The sequence below is a fragment of the Chiloscyllium plagiosum genome, unplaced genomic scaffold (genome assembly GCF_037043375.1).
Source record: "Chiloscyllium plagiosum isolate Xiang-an unplaced genomic scaffold, Cpla_swu_hap1 HiC_scaffold_10, whole genome shotgun sequence".
Classification (NCBI taxonomy): Eukaryota; Metazoa; Chordata; class Chondrichthyes; order Orectolobiformes; family Hemiscylliidae; genus Chiloscyllium; species Chiloscyllium plagiosum.
The window spans coordinates 63,211,113-63,234,024 of record NW_028270148.1 but is presented as its reverse complement, the minus strand read 5'-3'; the positions used below and the strand labels follow the sequence as shown (position 1 = coordinate 63,234,024).

The following is a 22,912-nucleotide window of genomic DNA, read 5'->3' as shown; positions in this document are numbered from 1 at the left end:
ATTCCAAGATCATAAACCCTCTGTAAAAATGTTTGTATCATCAAACTTTCAGGCAATCACTTACTCAAGAATTAAACTAAAACTATGCCCCTCTCTTCTAAACACACACAAACACACAAAGAATATAGATTTATAAAAGCTATTCATCATTTCTCCACTTTACAACTCACCTCCCCAAAACATAATAAATTATGAACCATATTATAGAAGTTACCTTCTACATACTTTATTCAGATATGCACTTATGTGGATGTTAGTTTGCTCGCTGAGCTGGAAGATTCGTTTTCAGATGTTTTGTCACCATACTAGGTAATGTCATCAATGAGCCTCCGGTGAAACACTGGTGTTAGTGACCCGCTTTCCATTTATTTGTTTAGGTTTCCTTGGGTTGGTGATGTCATTTGCTGTGACGATGTCATTTCCTGTTCTTTTGTCAGAGGGTGGTAAATGGGGCCCAGTTGGTGTTTGTGAAAGAGTTCCAGTTGGAATGCCATGCTTCCAGGAATTCCCGTGTGTGTCTTTGTTAGGCTTGTCCTAGGATGGATGTGTTATCCCAGTCGAAGTGGTGTCCTTCCCCATCTGTATGTAAGGATAAAGTGAGAGTGGGTCATGTCATTTTGTGGCTAGTTGATGTTCATGTATCCTGGTGGCTAAGTTTTCTGTCTGCTTGTCCAATGTAGGATTTGTTACAGTTCTTGCAAAGTATTTTGTAAATGACATTAGTTTTGATTGTTGATGGTATGGGGTCTTTTAAGTTCATTAGCTGCTGTTTTAGTGTGTTGGTGTGTTTGTGGGTTACCATGATGCCAAGAGGTCTGAGTAGTCTGGCAGTCATTTCTGAGATGTCTTTGATGTAGGCGAGAGTGGCTAGGGTTTCTGGACACGTTTTGAAATACATGAGCCACTCTCACTAGTATCCTTACATATAGATGAGGAAGGACAACACTTCCACGCTAGGACAAGCCAAACAGAGACACACACCAGAATTCTAAGGAGCATGGCATTCCAACTGGAACTCTATCAACAAACACATCAACTTGGACCCCATTTACCGTGCTCTAAGAGAACAACAGGAAATGGCATCACTACATCAAATGACATCACCACAAGAAATGATATCACCAACCCAAGGAAACCTAAACACATAAATAGAAAACAGGTCACTAACACCAGTGTTTCACTGGCGGCTCACTGAAGATGTTACCTAGTATGTTGACTAAACATCTGAAAATGAACCTTCCAGCTCAGCAAGCAAACTTACATCCAGAACCTCAACCTGAACTACAAATCTTCTCAAAACTTGCCATTCACTTACATATTTCACATGTTCAATATTATTGCTTAAAACTGTAAATGTCATACCTTCTAACCACAAAGATTCGCCATGGTGACAAAGGTAGACAATCAATCTTTAAAATCTCATCCCCGTGTCTGTGTGGGTTTCCTCCCACAGTCCAAAGATGTGCAGGTCAGGTGAATTGGCCATGCTAAATTGCCCGTAGTGTTAGGTAAGGGGTAAATGTAGGGGTATGGGTGGGTTGCGCTTCGGCAGGTCGGTGTGAACTTGTTGGGCCGAAGGGCCTGTTTCCACAATGTAATGTCATGTAATCTAATCTAAACACTGACATAACTGAACCTAGGCCTCTTGACATTGCACATCTATATTCCTTTGTTCTGATAGTGATTTTTTTTCAATTGCTCAAGCAAACATTGTTAATTGGCTCCTTATTGCTCATGGTGAAACACAGTGCAAACAATGTTTTTAATTGAGGAAAGAAGTATAGCCTCATGCAAAAAGAACTCATTTTTTTACAGTGCCCAACCAAGGAGGTGAATAGCAGAAAACCAGTTAATTCTTCTCATTTGGTCATAATATTTTTTTTGTCACCTATTGGTCGCTAAAATTGTCTTTTATCTTTCAGATTCAACTTTTTTAATGCACAAAATTTAATTTTACTTCACTATCTTTCTGACACTCATTAAATGTACGAGACAGAATTATCACTGGCACTTCCATTTGACATTAGAACTATGAGCTATGGTAATGCAAGAACAAAATCATTTGTCTCATTGTTGCCACTAGATGGAGGTCTATAACTTAATGTGAAATTATAGCAAAACTAATATATTTTAGGTAAATAACAATTGCTGTGTTAAAATTCAGTGCTGGGAATACAATGTTTTTTGCAGGTTATTAGACTTTGCATTACCTATGCTCTTCCAGGTCATTAGTTTCCACCATGCATTCTCAGTCATACATTTTCTTTTTTTCTTTATAATATGTTCAAACATTGACTTTCAACACCTCTTCTTCCAAGACCAAGCCTTCTGACTTGATCTAATAAACTAAATATTATCATATTTTGATAAAAGCAAGATTCGTTTATTATCCTTATGTTTGATTCCAAAAACAAGAGTCCTTTGTCACTCATAAACATCAAACCATTGAAAATAATGAGGGGCTTTCTTTCAGTAAAAGAACAGTGACATTCAGAGATTGCCAAACCCATGAGACAAATGATACATAGAAAGTTTCACCGACTGATGGCGTGGAATCAGAGCAGGACTTATACACTTAATGGTAAGGTTCTAGGGAGTTTGGGGAACAAAGACATCTTGGAGTGTAAGTTCATAGCTCCTTGAAAGTAGTCGCAGGTAGATAGGATAGTGAAGGCGGCATTTGGTATGCTTTCCTTATTGGTCAGAGCATTGAGCATACGAGTTGGGAGGTCGTGTTGGAGCTGTACAGGACTTTGGTTGGGCCACTTTTGGAATATTGCGTGTAATTCTGGTCTCCTTGGATGTTGTGAAACTTGAAAGGGTTCAGAAAAGATTTACAAGGATGTTGCCAGAGTTGGTGGATTTGAGCTATGGGGAGAGGCTGAATAGGCTAAAGCTGTTTTCCCTGGAGCATTGAGGCTGAGGGATGATCTTATAGAGGTTTATAAAATCATGAGGGGCAACCTTTTCACGCAGAGGGCCATATGTGTATGGAATGAACTACCAATGGAAGTGATAGAAACCGGTACAATTACAGCATTTAAAAGCATCTGGATGGGTATATGAATAGGAAGGGTTTAGGGGGACATGGGCCGAGAGCTGGCAAATGGGACTAGATTAGGTTGGGATATCTGGTCGGCATGGATGAGTTAGACCGAAGGATCTGTTTCCGTTCTGTACATCTCTATGGCTATGACTCTATGTATGACTGCATGTTGGAAAGGGGAAACATAGGAACAGAAAACCATTCAGCCCTTCGAGCCTGCTCTGCCATAAATAATGTCATGGATGAACTGTGACATAACTCCTGTCTTGGGCCTATATCCCTTGATACCCTTGCTTAAATAAAAAAAGTCTATCCCAGATTTAAATTTCACAACTAAATTAGCATCCACCACTCTCTTAGGAAGTGAGTGTCAAACCTTCATAAATCCTTTACGGGTAGAAGTGCTTGCTAACATCTCTCCTGAATGGCCTGACTCTAATTTTGAGACTTAATTCTAGAATCTTCATCCAGTGGATTTAGTTTATCTTTATCTAATCTGTCTTTCCCCGTTTATACCCTGAAAACCTCGAGTAGATCACTCCTTAACCTTCCAAATGCTGGCAAACAACAGTCACTAATTAAATCAGGCTACTAGATCCAATAGTGCTTGTTGCATCCAAAACATATTGCCCTAGGAAACTATCCCAGACACATTCTAGAAATAAATGTTTCTGGCAGTATTTGTATGTGTTAAGATTAACTCTTAATCCATACTACCTTTACCCCATCATTGTCTTATACAATATAGCATTTCTGAGCTGCTACCATCTCTCCACCCTTCATGCACTCTGCCTGTATTCCTGATGAAGGGCTTTTGCCCGAAACGTCGATTTTACTGCTCCTCGGATGCTGCCTGAACTGCTGTGCTTTTCCAGTACCACCAATCCAGAATCTGGTCTATATATGACACCTATCGTGGTTTTAGATTCTTTGTGGTTCCTCAATTCCGCCCATAAGGTCTCCACTGGGTGCTTTCTTTACATTGTATCCTCCCTCACCTTCGAAGTGATTCTGATTTTTTTATCAGTAATGCTACTCCACCTCTGTTGCTTTTGTCTATCCCTGCTATTAACCTTATAACATGGTACCTTTCGTTCCCAGTCCTGAACATCCGCAGCCATGTCTCTGTAATGGTTACCATATCACAGTTTCCAATTTGAATCTGTCCGTGCAGCTCATTTAATGTGTTCCTCCCACTCGGTGCACTGATAGAAAGAATACTAATTTTGGCTATACACCTCATCCTGTCCTTCAACATTTTTTTAAATTATTTCAGTCAGTTGCACAGTTACCCAGGGGTGAGACATAACTTTTGTTTCCCCAAGTCTCCAACTCCAGCGAGAGTTGGAGACATATTCTCGGTGAATTGCCCATTGGAAGTTTAAACTGACTATTCGTAGGAAGGGACCTTTGAGGGGTCCGGATGCATGTGTTTGGCGGTACGTGCGGTCACCGTATGTTTATTTATCTGTTTGTTTTTTAAAAAATTCATTGCTTGTCTAAGACACGTGAGCAAAACTTTCCCGGAGTAAATGCCCACACGCTGTGCTCATATTCCGTGTTGTTTTTGGCTCCCGAAGTCTATGAACAGCGCAAACTGAGGCCGTTAGCAGAGCTGCATGCCTGCCTGGGCTCTTACAACGTCTTGAAAACTTGTCCAGTCACTGTAGCATCATTGTATTATTCTAGGAAGTAATTATAAGGCGCATGTTTGTATGCTCAGTAAACTGCCTTGAGAGTTTATCTTTACATGTATTCTAGTTTGAATCAAATTTTTTTTTTAAAAAACCCACACATTGCAATTTTTTGTTGTTTATGTTTCAAAGTAACTGTGCATGATGAAATCTTCAGATCTGGAGGAGTATTTTACTTCGCAATCAGCTGCTCCTTTCCTGAACAACCCGCTAGTGTGTAACTGTTAGATACAATCTTACTTGGCTGTCGCATGACTGAGTCCCGCCTGTAGGACTGCAGAGCGACTATACAACCTGGCAGTGCTGCAGTTGTGGTGACACCCCTCTGCACTGGTCTTGAAGTTGTTTGTTTTTTGCTCTTCCTCTATTAAGTCGGGGCTGGTGATTAGCCTGTGAGCCTGTAGAGGGAGCAACATAACTGCCGCTGAACCTCCTCACAATTTCTTCACAATTACTACAACTCACACACTCAACACTGCTCTTCCAGCAAGTGATATAAAAAAAGTCAAAGTTGACCAGGAGATTTGTGAAGACCTATTTTCTTTAAAGGTAACGTCATTTTATTTATGTACATGCCGCTTCTATAAAGAAAGAGATAAACAAATATTGAATTCTGAGTTACAATTTTGTACCTCATCATTTAAAACTGCTTTATTCATGTTCATTGTAGGATATTTACTAGCCTCTCATTTATGACGTACTTGAACTGTTGCAATGGCTTTTTATACATATAGGGTTAAGTGAATAAGATAACAAAGATAGGTGGGAATTTAAATGTTTAGAGATGGAGAGAATTTCCTTTTAGGTGAAGTAGCCATCAAGTCATTAAGTATTTTCAGAGTCAATGAAATGTAAATTAATAGATTTAATTGAAAACATGTGTAGAAGAATCTATAATTGCATAAATACTTTATTTCTCCTCATAATGCACTGTTGCCTGTCAAGACTTGTAAAAATGTTTTACTTTAAACTTGAACTCATTCCAGTACACCAGTGCAAAACAGCTCTTTATGTTCAGTTGTTGAATGATAAATGTAAATGAATTGAAAAGCACATTAGAACTTGCTTTTATTAACAATAATAGAGATTGCATATTATTATTGTCCAGATACAAGATGTTGCAATGGTGTCTGCTGGTTGCATTTATTTTCCATACCATAAGGTCACAGGAGATCGATGAAACCATCACCTATACGGTAAGATGCCACCAAGAACTGAGCAGGCTGATAATTCAGCACTACATAAGATTCCATTATAATTTGGTTTATGAGCATTCATTATTAACAATAATAAATTCAACCCTAAATACTGTTGTTTTAATGTGTTAATCTGCAATGATATTTACTTAGTTGCTTGTAATTGAAGAAACAACATCATTTTTAATGATAGCAGTTGCTTCTTACTGAATTAGATGGTGGCAGTCACTTATGTTTTTCTACTCTGTTGCGCAATATTATTTTCCTCTTAATAAAGAAACTATGCTGCACTTTGAAATCCCTCCTTGTCCTTATGTTCTTACAGCAGTGTACAGATGGTTATCAATGGGATCCTGAAAGACAGCAGTGCAGAGGTGAGACCATGAACTTGGAAATAGGGTAGATATTTTTCTGTCTACATTTATTTAATTGTCATAATTTACCATGTATTTTCTTCAGGATGTTCTATGTTTATTTTGATAGTAACAACTTCAGAATGGTTTCAACATTCTCTGACATAAAATGTCGATTAGATTTCAGAACTAGCAATTGTAACCCATTTTAATAAATGCACTGAATAGAGCAATAATTGGAGCAGTATATTCAGTATACTTTTTGAAAATTGTCATTTCTGCTTGAGAACAATGATTATGGGTCAGATTTTGTTGAAATAATAGCACAATCTGAATGGAGCATTTTATGATTAATGCATAAATTAGCCAGCAATTTAAAGTAAGATGTACAGGAATTGCAAATTGGCTAGCAATTTCTGACAATGTAAGTCACTCTGCTGTTAGTTCCATGTTTATAAGAGTTTGCAACTAACGTCTGGACAACTCTCATGAAGTTGCTGTAGTTGCATATAAGTTGTCCACTTAACAGTGCAACAGGAAGTCAAGTTGGTGTGCAACAACATAAATATCCTCTTAGTTACTTCATGATTGCTAATTAACTTCTCTTACCCAGAATGAAAATAATTGTGTGGAATCTCATCCCTTTTCAGGTGGAAATTGCATTATTAGATTTTAAAAGTACCACTTTTTCAAATTAATAAAAAGATAAAAATAGACACATACCCTCACTATTCCAGACACCAGGAATGTTGAGCTTTCATTCCTACATTTCTTTAAAGTAAGAAAGATATTTGCATTTGTATAGCAATTTTCCTGACCATGAGATGTATCAAAGCTCTCTAAAGAAAACAATGCACTGAAATCAAAAGTTCCCAACAATTTGTCACCAGTTCATAGTCAGTTCAACAGAGAAGTAGCATTGCAAAATCAATATTAAGAAATGAAACTGGTTAGGTGAGGTATATCAGTAGGAATGCACTTTAGTGACAAGAGTTAATAATTCCACTATATTGAGTATTATAGAAAGTAGCAAAGATAAGTCAAGAACTTGACTTTTAAATCAGGGAAACTGCAATTTTACCAAGCTGGATGTACTTTTGACAAATGTGTGGAAGCAGTTACCTGAAAGTAAATCAGCGCCAAACCAGTGGAAAGCATTTGAGTAGGAGGTAGATACAAATCTGAACAAATATGTTTCTACAAAGAAAATGGTTGGACATTGGGACCAGAAATGTGAGATATGAGAACTATATATGTCAAACAGGTTGTAGCTAAGCTAAACCAGGACCAATTTCCTAGTGCATTTTGCTAGTGCTATTGAGGAGGATTTAAATTAACATGACCATAGCAGGAGAATCAGGAAATAATATTAGAGAGGAGTCTCAAGCTGCATAGAATATTGGGAGAAACAGTGGAGTAGCAACCAGTAAAGTATTAAGTGATTACAGCATAAAGAGAATGTAATAATTTCTAAAGTAGTAATATTGTTCAGGTTCTTGAATGCATAGTGTGGTGAATTGCAGGTGTAGATAATCTTGTGGGAATATGGTGTTGAGTGATAATGGAAATCTAGTTCAAGAAATGGTGGATATATATTAAAAATACCTTGTACTCAGGAACGATGGGGAAGGAATGCCAGAGAAAGTTGTATCTCTGGGGAAAGCAGATATCCCAGTGAGATTAAAGACAGAAATTACTTGGCTAGAACTAGGGAGCACTAAAGTTCCGATTACATTGCTTTCTTTATAGGCCACCAACAAATTAGAAAGATGTAAGAGAACAAAAAGAAAGAGATTTTCAAAGAAATTAGGGAGAGTACAGGGCAAATATGTTCCCAGACAGACCAAGAATGGGACCAAGATTAGAGTGCCTTGGATGGCAAGGGGTATAAAGTTTAGAATTAAGAAAATAAGAGAAGCTTAAGGGAGTTACTGAGGGTAGAATAACGCAGGCCCCATAAAAGTTTAAAAAATGTATGTGGAAACTTAAAAAAGAAAATTTAGAAAAATAGAGAGAGTGCACTACAAAGCAACGTTTCTAAATATGTAAAAAGATATGAATAAATTGGGAAGGAGTAGGACTCATTAGAGTCCATAGAGCTAATCTTTGTGTAAATTTGGAAGACACAGCCACAGTCCTGACTGAATACTTTGCATCAGTCTTCAGAATGGAAAAGGAGATGCAGGTATAGATGTTAGGGTGGAGGTCTATGAAATATTTGAATAACTTAGCAGAGAGGGAGAGAATTTTACCATGTTTAGTAGTCTTAAAAGTGGATAAAACTGCAGAGCCAGATTAGATGTAATCCAGACTGTTGAGGGAGGCAAGGGAGAAGACATTAAGGGCCCTGGCAGTAATTTTCAGATCATCTCAGGCTGTAGATGAGTTGTCAGAGGACTCGATCACTGCTAACATTGCCCAATTATTAGACAAGGGAGAAGGGGATTGACCAGAAAATTACAGACCAGTCAGTCTAATCTTAGTACTGGGGAAGCTTTCAGAAATAATTCTTAAAGTACAGAATATGTCAGCACTTGGAGAGAGACAGATTAATCATCATGGATAGCCAGCATGGAGTTGTTAAGTGAGGATCATGTTTGAAAAATTTGATTGAATATTTTGAGATGGCAACCAAGAATGATGATGAAGGTAATATATTTGATGTGGCCAACGTGGACTTTAACAAGGCAGTTGGTAAGGTCCTTCATGCCAGGCTTGTCGCACATGTAAGATGTAACATTGGATCCAAATTGACTGACAGGCAGGAAGGAAGGGATGTTTCTGTGAGTATTCACAGCACTGCAGCCCTTGCTGTTTGTGGTGTATATTCATGGCTTAGACTTAAATGTAGAGGGTATGATGAAGAGTTTCATAGATGATACGAAAAATAGGTAGGATGGTAAATAGAGAGAAGGCTAGCTGTAATCTCTTGAAGGATATCAACAGACTGGGCAGAGGAATGGCAAGTTGAAATCAACCCAAGAAAGTGTGAGGTAATGAACTCGGGGAAGGGCTACAGCCAGGGATTACACAAAAATGGTGTAAAATACTGAAGATCAGGGACCGGTGTACGCATTTTCACAGATCCCTGAAGGCAACACAGCAGATATATAAGGTGGTTAAGAGGACTGATGGGATACTTGTCTTTATTGGCTGAGGTGTAGAACAAAAGAGTAGGGAGGTTATGCTGGAACCATATAAAATACTAATTAGGCCACAACTGGAATACTGCTTGCACTTCTGGTTATCGCATTATAGAAAGGATATGATTGCACTGGAGAGGATGCAGAGATTTGCCAGGATGCTGCTTGGGCTGGAGGATCTGAGCTATGAGGAAAGATCGGCTCGGCTAGGGTTGTTTTACTTGGAGCAGCAAAGGTTGAGAGAGGATCTGATAGAAATGCACAAGATTATGAGGGGCATACATAGGATGCATAGGAAGGCAAGCTTTCCAATAGTAAGTAAAGGAGGAATCAAGATGTAAACAGGTATTAAAGAGAGAAAATGGGTCTGCCTTGTTGAAAACAAAGCCAAAATGAAGGACAGCAATCATGTTGTGAAGTTGCTGAATTCAATCTTGAGCTGTAGAGGCTGTAAAGTGTTTACATGGAAATGAGTGGTTCCTCCTGATGATACTGAACTTCATTGAAACACCATTGGAGGCCTAGGATGGAAATGTTAGCGTGAGAGCAGGATGGTTTATTGAAATGTCAAGTAACTGGAAAGCTGGGGTCATTGTTATGACAGAGCAGAGATGTTTCACAGAACAGTCATCAGTCTGTGCTTAGCCTTGCCAGTGTAAGCAAGGCCACATTGTGAGTGGCAAATGCTGTAGACTAAATTAGAAAAAATATAGGTAAAATGCTTTATCACCTGGAACGTATGTTCCGGCCTTGGGCATAGAGGAGGGAGAAAATAAAAGAGCAAGTGTTACATCCTCTGTGATTGCATTCAAAGGTGCATGGGTGTAAGGAAATGTTAGAAGTGATGGAGGAGTGGACAAAGGTGTCACAGAGGGATCAGTTCCTGTGGAATATTGACAGTGGAGTGGAGGGGATGATGTGGTTGGTAATGATATCCTGATGGGGGTATCAGAAATGGCAGAGGACGATCCTTTGAATGCAGATACAGCTGGGGTTGAAAGTGAGGATAAGGGGATCCCTGTCATTGTTCTAGTGGAGTGGAAGATGGGTCCAACATGGCTGAGGGCCCTGTGAAGCACAGTGAGGGGAATCCTTGGTTGAAGAAAAAGGATGACTTGTTGGAGGCACCAGAGTAGAATGTGATATCTAAACAGTTCAAAATTGATGAGTTGTTGGATGGTCCATCTCTGCTTAAAGTTGATAAAGTGACAGAGACCGGATGAGACACATCCAAAGATATTAAAACAAACAAGAGTATAAAATTGCAAAGCCACAAGCCATCATTTTTCAATCTTCCTTCGGTACCAGCATGATGCCAGAGTTCTGCAGTATTACAAATGTTTGCACTCTTCTTCAGAAAAGAATTTTATATATATGCCCAGAAACCGCAGGTCACTCAGTTTAAACTTGGAGTTAGGGAAACATTTTGAAATGAAAATTTGGGACACAATTAATGGTCACTTGGACAAAAACAGGCTAATTAAATAAAACCAGCATTGACCTGCTGAACACAAATCATATTTAACCAATATGCTTGAGATTTTTGAGGTAGTAGAGAGGGAGGGCAGATGAGGGAAAATGCTGCTGATTTGGTGAACGTAGACTTCCAGAAGGCATTTTAAAAAGTGCACAGACTGGTGGGCCAAGTTAGAACTTATGGAATAACAGAGGTGGTGACAACATTGTTATAAAATTGGCTGTGTGACAGGAAATTGAGAACAGTGCATAATTGTGCATAATTTCAAAATTCGTGGATGATGCAAAATGTGGAAGCATTGTGAACTGCAAAGAAGTGTGAAATATTTCATATGGATAGGAAAAAGGCAGAGAGATAATATGAACAAAGGGTAAAGTTCTAAAGGAGGTGCAGGTGCAGGAGCAGAAGGATATGGGTCTATATGTACATAAATTATTAAAGGTGGCAGGGCAAGTTGAGGGTACGGTCAATAGAGCTACAGCCTCGCTTCCACCTATCTCCCAATAAAACCATTTGTGTCTCTTTGACTGTTCCTCCATGTATGGACCTGGTGTCTGCCCATTTAAGTCCAAACGGATAGATTTGAAAGGCAACAGGTGGGTAAGCCATTCATTGAGAGATCTGGCTGGACACTTAAACACTACCTGGTCTTGCTGTCACATGTTAAACTGCTCAGTGTTCCACCTCCCGTTTCTTTTTGTGACTGCTAGCTGTCTTCTTAAACCCTTCTCCCCTGTCCCTCACTCTCACCTTAAAAGATATATGTGAGGAGCTCAAAGATCTCCTTGCTGCTAAGATTAAGACCATCCGATCTTGGCCAGGTCCCTTCCTCCCACAGCTAACTTGACAAATCTCTTGGCAAAATGCAGTCATTTCTTTGCTATGTTAGCCCTGAACTTGCATCTTTCTTTAGATTCACTCCTCTGTCCTCCTTCTTTGAGTTTATCTTGAGCATGAGGTTTACTTCCTTCCACTGAACTGATATCCACCTAATATATGCCCTCCTGAATCCCATGTTAGCTGCTCCCATTCACTCTCTCTCTCAAGTGTTGTCCATCTTTTCAAATTTAACATTGTCAAATACTGTCCACAAAACCAAACCAACACAGGGTCCCCAACCCAAAGAGAGAAAATGCTGGAAAATCTCAGCAGGTCTGGCAGCATCTGTAAGGAGAGAAAAGAGCTGACGTTTTGAGTCTAACCGACCCTTTCTCAAAACTTTGACAAAGGGTCAGTTAGACTCGAAACGTCAGCTCTTTTCTTTCCTTACAGATGCTGCCAGACCTGCTGAGATTTTCGAACATTTTCTCTTTTGGTTTCAGATATCCAGCATCTGCAGTAATTTGCTTTTATTTCAGCACAGGGTCCCACTATCCTTGCAAACTACTGCCCTATTTCCAATCTCCCTTTCCTCAGAAGTCCTTGAGCATGTTGTCTGAAATTCATCCCAAGTCCTCCCAAATCTTAACCATCTTTCCCATGTCAGTATCCTTTTATATAAGCTTTGGCCACAGCCACAGTACTGAATCAGCGCTGATCAAAATCACAAGTGATGTACTGAGTAAGTGTAGAGTTACAGAAGGATCTTAGAATGTAGGCCCACAGATTGCTGATGATAACTGAGCAGGTTAAATTGGATAAAATAGTTGAAAAAAAGTGTACTTCCAATTTTTACTTATGGCATAGAATATGAATAGGGAGGCTATGCTGTAGGACACTATTTATGTTACTGCCAGCGAATTGTGTATAGCTCTGGTCACCATGGATGTTGCCAGGACAAGACAATCTTAGCTATGAAGTGAGGTTGGATAGTTTGAATTTGTTCTCTTTTGAACAAAGGAGGCTAAGGGAAAAAAGAGTTGAATTTATGAGGGGCCTAGGAGCTAGTTCCATAGCAGAGAGACCAATAACCAAGATGTCTAGGCTTAAAATAATGGGCAGAAGGATTAGAGTGGATGTGAGAAAAAAATTCACCGGACGGTAGGATGGCCTGGAACTCTCTGCTTGAAAGCCACATCATGTAGGAACTCTTAATACATAAAACAATCTTGGATGTGTAATTGGAACTCTGTACTGTTCTGGGATACAGATCAAAAGTGGCAAAGTGGGACTACACTGGTTACTTTTTTTTTCAGACAGAACAGACCCCCTTGGCTGAATGGCCTCCTTCTCTGTTGTACATTTTTCATGTTGCAATAGTTCTTGTACTCTTTCTGTACCCAATTTGATGGAACAGCAAACCTCTTTGAGTCCTTCCTCTGTTTCTTCCTTAATTGTCTGATCCCATTGGCTATGGAGACACATTGTTAGTCCTGTTACACACTCAGGCCCGAGATGACCTGTTGGTTCTGCTATACTGTCATCAGCTCATATTTCAAACAAATTTGTAGGGTAAAATACGATTAAAGTCTAATCTTGATGAATCAAATCTGTTGAACAGGACATGCCAACAAAATCTGACCCATTAGTGACTGCTCTGTCCACTTTTCTCTGTTAAGTAAACATTTTGTTGGTTATCAGATATTGATGAATGTGAGACCATCCCAGATGCTTGCAAGGGAGAAATGAAATGTATAAATCATTATGGAGGATACTTATGCCTGCCTAAAACAGCTGTTGTTTTCCTGAACAATGTGACGACGGCTCCTCCTGCTGTTCCTGGTCGTGCTCCTGTTCCCACTCAACAGTCGTATGCAATTTTCCCTCACTTACAGCCGCATCGATGTCCATATGGGTTTGCATTTAATGAACAAAACCAATGTAAAGGTAAGACAGCAGCTCAGTAACTTGATTTTAATTGTTCCTGGGATACAAACATTAACAGCAGTATTTGCACTTTCTTGCATAATACTCAGTGGACATGTATAATTATTTATATGTTTTCCCTCTGTTGCAAAAACAAAAGATTTGTAATTAGAGTACAAACTGGTTTATTTGTATTCCAGTCAGTAGACTGATTTATTTTTACTGAGTTTTTATCTTTTTGTTCTGTTTCATACTGGTTTGGAAGCTCTTTTAATGCTTCATGTTCTCTCGCCACTTGGAAAACTCAGAGTACTTGATCCGTGAGTCTCCAGCAGAATATAGAGTTCAAGCAGGGAAGTCAGCCAGTGTCACTTCTGATGTCTTTCAGAATGTTCCCTGTGTTTTCCAAACAATATTGTACATGTTAATACAGTGAAGAGTTCTATGCAAGTAAAAATAGTGCAGTGGATCAGTAAGAAATGTCAGATGATGGTTATGTACTGGAATATGGTTTGAACCCATAGCCTCTCTGAAACTAATTTCCAATCCTGTGAATGCTGCTGTTGCAAAGAGTTCAGCCAGAGTTGTAAGGGAGGAGAATCATTTGAGAGAACCACTCAGTTCCAAAACAGCTCATCACATGCTGCATTGAAGGAGGCCTGGAAGCTGGTCACTCATACTCTTGGCTACAATAGTTCCTTGGCCTGAATCATGAAAAAGAGAGGGGAGATCATTTTTATGAATAGACTGGACCTGACAGAAAATCTACCTTAACGAGATGAGTTGCTTTGAAATTTTCTGAATCATAACTGACTTTACCTTTTGCTGATCATGAAAAAAAATCAGAGGCAAAAAAGAGGGAAGTAAAGAGATAAAAAGTACTTTTGAAAAGCAAAAACACAAGAGAGAAATGAAATGCCAAAAAACTGAAGGACTTTTTTTTTCCAAAAGAATGCTGAAGCAGTGTTGAACCATGTGCATTGTACATCAGGGTTTAGTTGCACTGGCATAATTTACTTGAAAGTACAAAATACTCTGTTTCTATATAATTAGGTGCAAAAGTCTTAGAAGGTAGCAAGACCGTTTAAGAGGACTGTTAAAGCATATGGAATTCTTGGTTTTATAAATAGTGTCAGAGTAAAATGCAAAGAGGTTGAATAAAATCTTTACAGGAACGGGTCAGATTCCAACTGGATTAGTGTCTGGAGTGACTATCCAAAATATCAAATGGCTTCTGTGCATGTGCAGATGTGGGCCATGACATCAGCTAGCTGTAGATGTTAGTGAGTGTGCACAGTTGACATCCGCATTCCAGGATGCATCTGTACGTGCACATCAGATGACCACATGTTCCTTGCTCCGTGACCTCAGGAGCAGCGTATTCAAGGACAGTCCCAATGGGGCCATCGGGATTGCACATGAGCTGCTAATGTTGCTCCCTTTTGCATTGGTTGAAGTTGAGGAGGAGGCTGGGAGTGATGGGGAAGAAGAGGCTGTGACTGAGGTGGACGTTGGGGCTCACTAACAGGAGCTTCCCTTCCTCGGCAGTATCTGCTCATTGCACAGCTGTCCCTAGTCACTATGCTGTTCAGGGAGAGGGCTTTCCACAAACCAGGAGGCCTGTGCTTGGATGCTGGAACTGGACAAGAAGGTGGTGAGAGAGTTCAGAAGGAACAGGGGAACCAGAGCATTTATAGTACCAGCCCCTGTCCACAGTCTCTCAGCTCCAGAAAAGGCTCTTACTCGGGCAGGGAGGCCATTGACCATTGTAAGGCTCTTACTCAGGCAGGGAGGCCATTGACCATTGTAAGGCTCTTACTCAGGCAGGGAGGCCATTGACCATTGTAAGGCATGTGTAACAAATGGCCAGCAGCCAAGGAAGCATTTTGTCACAAACTCCTGTATGACACTTCCAATGGAAATTTCCAGCAGATTTCAGAGACTGGCTCAGTTGCCTAACCCTAGCATTAAACCATCACTTCGTAATTACGTTGAGGGTTACTTCATGCATGCATGCTCTTTGTGCCAACTAGAACTGGCATTCATTGCATGTCCAGCTCTGGGCACCACACTGTCAGAAAGTTATAAAGGCCTTCAGTAAAAAAGACTTTCATTTGTGTGACACCTTTTCACATACACAAGATATTCCAAAGTGCTTTACAACCAATGAAACATTTTCACAGCATTGGGAGTACAGTCAACAAATCAAAGCCAGATCTTTCCAGAGTGAAATTTGGAAATATTTCTTCATGTAAAGGGTGGGAGAAGCTTGGAACTCTCTTCAACAAATGTCAACTGATGCTGGATTGGTCATTAATTGGTTTTTTATTAATAAAAGGTACAGGTTGTTCCTCTTTAACACATTTATCATTAACACGAATTCACTAACGTGATTGACAAAGTGGGGACATTGTTTCTAAAATGTAAAAACTTAAAATGTGTGCCAATACTTTAAGTGCTATTTCTAAACCGTGATTTTTCTGTTACGTGGTGTTGCACAAAAACACAACCACTGTGTTAAAGAAGAACTGACTGTATGGAATATTGACAAAGGCAGGTATGTGGAATTATAGCATAGGTGAGTATTGATCTCACTGAATGCAAAAACAGGTTCAAGGGACTGAACAGCTTTTTGAAAATATTTTCATGGGGTGTGAGCATCACTTTAAAGCTAGCATTTATTGCTCAGCTCTAATTTTCCTTGAGTTAGTGAGCCACAATCTTGTATTGCTGCTGTTTTGTCTGATATAGACCACCCACAGTGCTGTTAGGAAGTTCTAAGCTTTGACCCAGTATCAGTGAAGGAACCATGATGTCGTTCCAAGTAAGGGTGGTTTGCGACTTGGAGGGGAACTGGCTGGTGGTGTTCCCATTGTCCTTCCAGATGGTAGTAGTTATGTTTTTGGAAGGTGCTGTAGTGAGATGCTGCAGTGCATATTATAGATGGTAGATCATACTGCCAATGTGCGTTGGTGATGGAGAGAGTGAATTTTGAAGATGTTGGATGGGGTGCTGATCAAGTGGATTGCCTTGACTTAGATGGTGTCAAGCCTCTTGGGTTTGTGGATCAGCACTCATCCAGTCAAATGAAGAGTATCCTGTCACATTCCTAACTTTTGTAAGTGGTGAGGCATTGGAGAATCAGATGGATTATACCCTATAAAATTCCCAGTCTCTGAATTACTCTAGTAGCCACAGGATTTATATTGGTGTATCTGGTCAATGCTAATACTTGGAATGTTGATGGTGACTCTGATCAATGTCAAGGGGAGTTGATTAGATTCTCTCACAGCTTCCAGCAATTAATTGGTCACTTCAGACTGAATAATTGCTGCAGCTAAATTGCATTCACTAGCATGAACTCCTCCCAAACAGAAGCAACTCCCACTTCAATAGAAACATGAGCCTTGCCACAAAATTCAGACCACTAATACTGTGGCTATGAGTTGCTGGGAATTCTGGAGACAGCAACTCAACTCCTGTCTCCCCAAAGCCAGTCCAATATCAATAAGGCACAAGGCAGGAGTGTGATGGAAGACTCTCCATTTCCCTAAAAAAAAAAACCCCAATAACATTCAAAAAACTCTGACACCATCCAGGACAAAGAAGCCCACTTGACTGGCCGCATAGCCACCACATGATACACTCCCTCAATATCCAGCACATGGTGGTAGCAGCGTGTGCCATTACAAGATCCACTGCGGCAACTCAACAACACTTTTGATAGCGCCTTCTGAACTTACAAACACTACCACTTAGAAGGACGAAGGTAAAGGAATAGACACAAGAGAACACATTACCTGCATGTTCTTCTCCAAGACGTATACCATACTGACGTGGCTATTCCTTTGTCAAAATTCTGGAACTTGGTCCCAAACCACACTGTGTGGCTGTACCTTCACCATGTAGGTTGCCATGGTTCAAAAAAGTAACTCTGTCAAGTTGGCAAAGGAAGTTGTTCCTGCCAGGAGTACCATTTAATGGCAATGGATATAAAAATTAAAGTGTAACAGCAGAATGTCCGTAATGAATTTTTCACTTTCTCTTTTTAACTTCAGTGGAAGAGGAAAAATTACAGAACATTCAAACCTTTGTTCCTGTGTTTGTGATATAACTGTGTTGAAGTCAATAGAGAAAACAAATTGAGCAGTATATAAAAGAGTCTGTCGCTTTCAATACCACTTTCTTTGCGAGTGCACAAGACCAATTACATTAACAGGTTTGAATCTGCAGATCTTACTATTCTTATTCCACTGCCATTGGGATAAACTGGAAAGATTTGCAGGTTCCATCTGTTTGGCCACATTATGGACACCTTTCTTGGCCAGCAAATTCTAGGGTAAGCCTTGAATCCACAGTTCTCACTCAGAAACAGGAACAGTAGGACAAGACCTCACAGCACAATCGCCTGATAGTATATTACAGCTTCTTTTCTGAAATACCTTGCCAATCCTCCTCAAAATTCCCTTTTTAGCTCTGAAAACCCATTAACTAATTCTCCATATCACTGTTCAACTCTCTAAAGACCTTACAGTGGATAACTGCAGAAATAAGATGTTTATTTCCACAGTTCTGAGTCATGAGCCCTGTAAGTATTACAGAGCACCTTTCGCTGAACTGGAAGTTGTAGAATGGAATAACTTCACAAAATTGTACTAAGTGAAATTTTGTTTACCTGTTGTGAATGCTGTTAAAAATTATTTTATGGGAAGTTGTCAGAAATGTTCTATGATTGCCTGATGTGCATTTCTGATTAATGTATTTGTCATTATAAATTCATCCCCATGTTTTTAATCATTGTTTCTTTGTACTGGATTCAATGCAGAACAACCTTTTGTCTGTTTGGAAGACACTTGTGAAGTATCTTTGAATGTTACTTGAACACCATCCCAAATGTACTCCAAAATGTCAAAAATAGGGTTGAGATCAGCTAAAGTACATAATGCAGGTACGCTTGGATGAACAGTTTGAGAGAAAAAGTGCACACTACATGTAGTGATAAACGGCTCCATTTCGGAATGGCAGGCAGTGACCAGTGGGGTACCGCAGGGATCAGCGCTGGGACCGCAGCTTTTTACAATATATATTAATGATATAGAAGATGGTATTAATAATAACATTAGCAAATTTGCTGATGATACTAAGCTGGGTGGCAGGGTGAAATGTGAGGAGGATGTTAAGAGATTACAGGGTGACCTGGACAGGTTAGGTGAGTGGTCAGATGCAGTTTAATGTGGAAAAATGTATGGCTATCCACTTTGGTGGCAAGAACAGGAAGGCAGATTACTACCTAAATGGAATCAATTTAGGTAAAGGGGCAGTACAGAGAGATCTGGGTGTTCTTGTACACCAGTCAATGAATGTAAGCATGCAGGTACAGCAGGTAGTGAAGAAGGTTAATAGCATGCTGGCCTTCATAACAAGAGGGATTGAGTATAGAAGCAAAGAGGTTCTTCTGCAGCTGTACAGGGCCCTGGTGAGACCACACCTGGAGTATTGTGTGCAGTTCTGGTCTCCAAATTTGAGGAAAGACATTCTGGCTATTGAGGGAGTGCAGCGTAGGTTCACGAGGTTAATTCCTGGAATGGCAGGACTACCTTACGCTGAAAGACTGGAGTGACTGGGCTTGTATACCCTTGAGTTTAGAAGACTGAAAGGGGATATGATTGAGACATATAAGATTATTAAAGGATTGGACACTCTGGAGGCAGGAAACATGTTTCCGCTGATGTGCGAGTGCCGAACCAGAGGACACAGCTTAAAAATACGGGGTAGACCATTTAGGACAGAGATGAAGAGAAACTTCTTCACCCAGAGAGTGGTGGCTGTGTGGAATGCTCTGCCCCAGAGGGCAGTGGAAACCCAGTCTCTGGATTCATTTAAGAAAGAGTTGGATAGAGCTCTTAAGGATAGTGGAATCAAGGGTTATGGAGATAAGGCAGGAACAGGATACTGATTAAGGATGATCAGCCATGATCATATTGAATGGTGGTGTAGGCTCGAAGGGCAGAATGGCCTACTCCTGCACCTATTGTCTACTGTTATTAATGATACCAGTATTACATGAAATAGCATAACCAAAGGTGCAAAGTTGTGTAAGTAGATAAAAGGTAATATCAACTTTATATATCGTAATACATTCTGAAACAGTATAGGAGTAACTTATGTCACAAAATCAAGGTGTTTACAATAGACATGAATTTGTAACAAATAAGAATATTTAGAAACAGAGGACAGTGGGAAGGGCAGGGCAACTGGTTTCAAAACAGACAACTCGAGCTCAAGAGCTAGCACTAACATTAGTTTGATAGCTTAAATTCCCTTCTTCTGAACTGTAATTTCAATAATTCTATATATAGGATTAAAATGGGATTTGAGCACTAGGGGATCCTTGTATTAATGGAAAAAAATAGTCATAGAATCAGCTGTCAACCACACCTCAAATAGAGTGATCTGGAAAAAATTTGGCTTGTCATCATTCTTCTGTTGGAAGCCATTTACTGGCAATCTGTTTCAAAGAGTCCAGTTCCAGATCCAGTCAAATACATTGAAGCAATGCCAAACAACTCACCAAAATGTGGAAAATGCAAAACTCTGGAACTACTTCACAAAGTGAACAGAATCCCCAAATGCAAATAGCCAGGCCAAAACCATATAGGTGATAATAGGATTATACAAGAGTATTTTGGGCATAAATAATTTGTAGTTAATATTAACTTTCTGAAGATATTATACACTAAAATACCCTTGTTTTTAAACTCTATCCAAGTCCAAACTTTTAGTGGGTGCTTCGCTTCAATTAACCATACTCTATGAAACCCTCACTATTGGTTACTAACTCCCCATAATTATTTACCTAATTAACACATACTTAACCTTTAATATGTCCATCACCTATTCCTTAGTTCCATTTGATTTCAGGTATCCCTTCAAACCATATTAGATGATTATGTTAGTTAAAAGGATAAAAGTGATAGGGTGAACTTGAATGAGTAGCTGAGATTGAAATTTCAAAGAGCTAAATTGTCTTCAGTACAAATTCATTTATTAATCTGGATGCTTTAGTATCAACTTGCTGTGCTAACTCAGTGCTTTCCCATGGCCAAGTTGAACAGCTTTTCACCTTGTGGATGTTAGCAGTGTGCACCAATTGAACAAAAATATGTTCATACTTGAATGAATATCAAAAAAAAAACTCAGAATTATTCTTAATTATTTGTAACTGCTTGATTTTAATGGTGGGTTTTTCTGGTGAGCCTTACACTTTAGTTCTTTAGTGCACCACAAAATAGCTGATGTTCAGACAATGTTAACTGTGTGGAATAAAATTATCATTGTTAATGTTCTAATAGGCATGCAAGACAATGGAAATCATTTGAAATGGGTATTGAAGTTTCAAAATATAATAATATATATGGTTAAAGTATTTTATGTTCCTGATAATAATCGTTCATGGCAGGGTAGATCAATGGACTGGAAAGTGAACTTCTGTTCATATTAAATTAAAACGGTCAGGTTAAAACTAACTAAAATGTATAGATTTCCATTTGTTTTCTAAATTTATAAAATGACAATCAGTTAATTAATAATTTCCTGCAGATGCTTGCTGTTTCTTTTCTAATCTAGAGCTTGGATTCTTTAGCTTGATGTTTTTGAAATTTTTTTATGCAAGAATTGTAGTTGAAGAACAATTGCGTGATCAACATTGGGCCCTAAGGACACTTTAATGCTGACATCATTGAGAAATCTGGAGATATTTTATACAGAGATTAATGGAAGCTCCCGTGTGTATTACACAGTCAGAACTTGTTTGTATGACCACATTAATCACAGTCAAATTAGCCAGATAAATAGGGTCACTGGAGTATGAGTCACATATACAATAATTATTATATGTTTCAACATCACACTTGTTAAAATAATTAGAATTCTTATGGAACAGGACTAGATTTTGGCACATGACTGTATACATAACCATCTCAGTTATCCAAACGTCGATTATCCAAATTTCGGATTATCCAAACAAGATCTCAAGGTGCCATAAGAGCGTTATCCTTATCCGAACAATCAGTTATCCAGATGAAATACTCCCCACCCTTCTGGTTTGGATAATCAAGGTTGTTCTGTACTCAGTTTTCTTACCTTTTTGAGACATTATCACAGGTAAGTTATTTGATTTTCTTCAAGGATGAACATATTTATTTTAATATTTAACTTTCATTCTCCATATATTTCATCTGCTAAAGGAGAGCAGCAATGTGCATTCTTAAAACATTCTGAGATAATATGTTACAAATGTATTTTATGAAACCCTTTCTATCCCTTTCTGATTCCCACAGGTATATACACAAGGTCATAGTGCACAAACTGTCAAATCAAATCTATATATTCTTCATCTGTATTCATATCTTCTCTATACTGAAGAATAGATTTGCTGTCTTAACTTACTAGGACAAAACACAAGATTAGATGCAATAATACTCTTTCACTTTCAGTATGAACCTTGTAAAATAGGTGCTGCATAAATGAAAAGGGTATGGATTGTCCCAGAAAACCAGTGTCAATCTGACAAAAATCTATTTAATTAGTCAACAGTAAAATTAAAGACCGTGAAACATCCATTCTTGAGGTAACTCATATGAACACAAAGACTAACTGAGGACACCAGCAGCAAAGGTGAAATTTGAAATCGATTCACAATGTTCTCTGGTGTCTACATTGAATTTATGAACAGCTGTCTACTAAATCTGGATGGTAACCTGGTGCTAAATAACATGGTAATAATTTAAATTGACATCGTTTAAAAAAAAATGATTGTGGTGCAAGGTTTTGCGTGTGTACATTTAGCCCCACAAGGATGCGAGTGATGGTGGCACAATAATAATGTCACTGGATGAGTGCTTTAGTGACATTGGTTCAAATCCCCCTATGTAAAATTGTGAAACTTAAATTCTTTGAAAGAAAATCCAAAATTGAAATGATCATTAATTGCTGTAAACTCCCATTGGGAAGGAAATCTGCCATCTTTAAGTTCTACCTGTTAAAGATAGGAAACATCCCATGAAAAATGTGAAACAAAATTATTGAATAGTACAAAATATAGCAGAAGAAAATTCAGTCAATGTAATGCTGTTATGAATGTTTTGAAATGAAGCATTTCAAAATGAATAAACAAGATTGAACCAAATACTTCAATAAATAATTATGAAAGAAGATAAGAAACATGGCAGCAGGTGAGTAGAGAATTTCAGGAGGCTA

At 38.9% G+C, this 22,912-nt stretch overlaps 1 protein-coding gene across 3 annotated transcripts in view; it reads left to right on the top strand.

Moving 5' to 3' along the window:
- The first annotated feature begins 4,782 nt into the window (after positions 1 to 4,782).
- Positions 4,783 to 22,912, top strand: part of LOC122552885 (EGF-containing fibulin-like extracellular matrix protein 1) — a 109,404-nt gene continuing 91,274 nt past the window's right edge. For 2 of the 3 annotated variants that reach the window (XM_043696027.2, XM_087991399.1), the window contains exons 1-4: positions 4,783 to 5,289; positions 5,849 to 5,936; positions 6,262 to 6,310; positions 13,430 to 13,675. In XM_043696027.2, coding sequence (XP_043551962.1) covers positions 5,856 to 5,936; positions 6,262 to 6,310; positions 13,430 to 13,675 — 376 coding nt within the window. In that variant the 5' untranslated portion in view covers positions 4,783 to 5,289; positions 5,849 to 5,855. The remainder of the gene's footprint in view (positions 5,290 to 5,848; positions 5,937 to 6,261; positions 6,311 to 13,429; positions 13,676 to 22,912) is intronic. The other variant, XM_043696026.2, reaches the window with a different exon arrangement.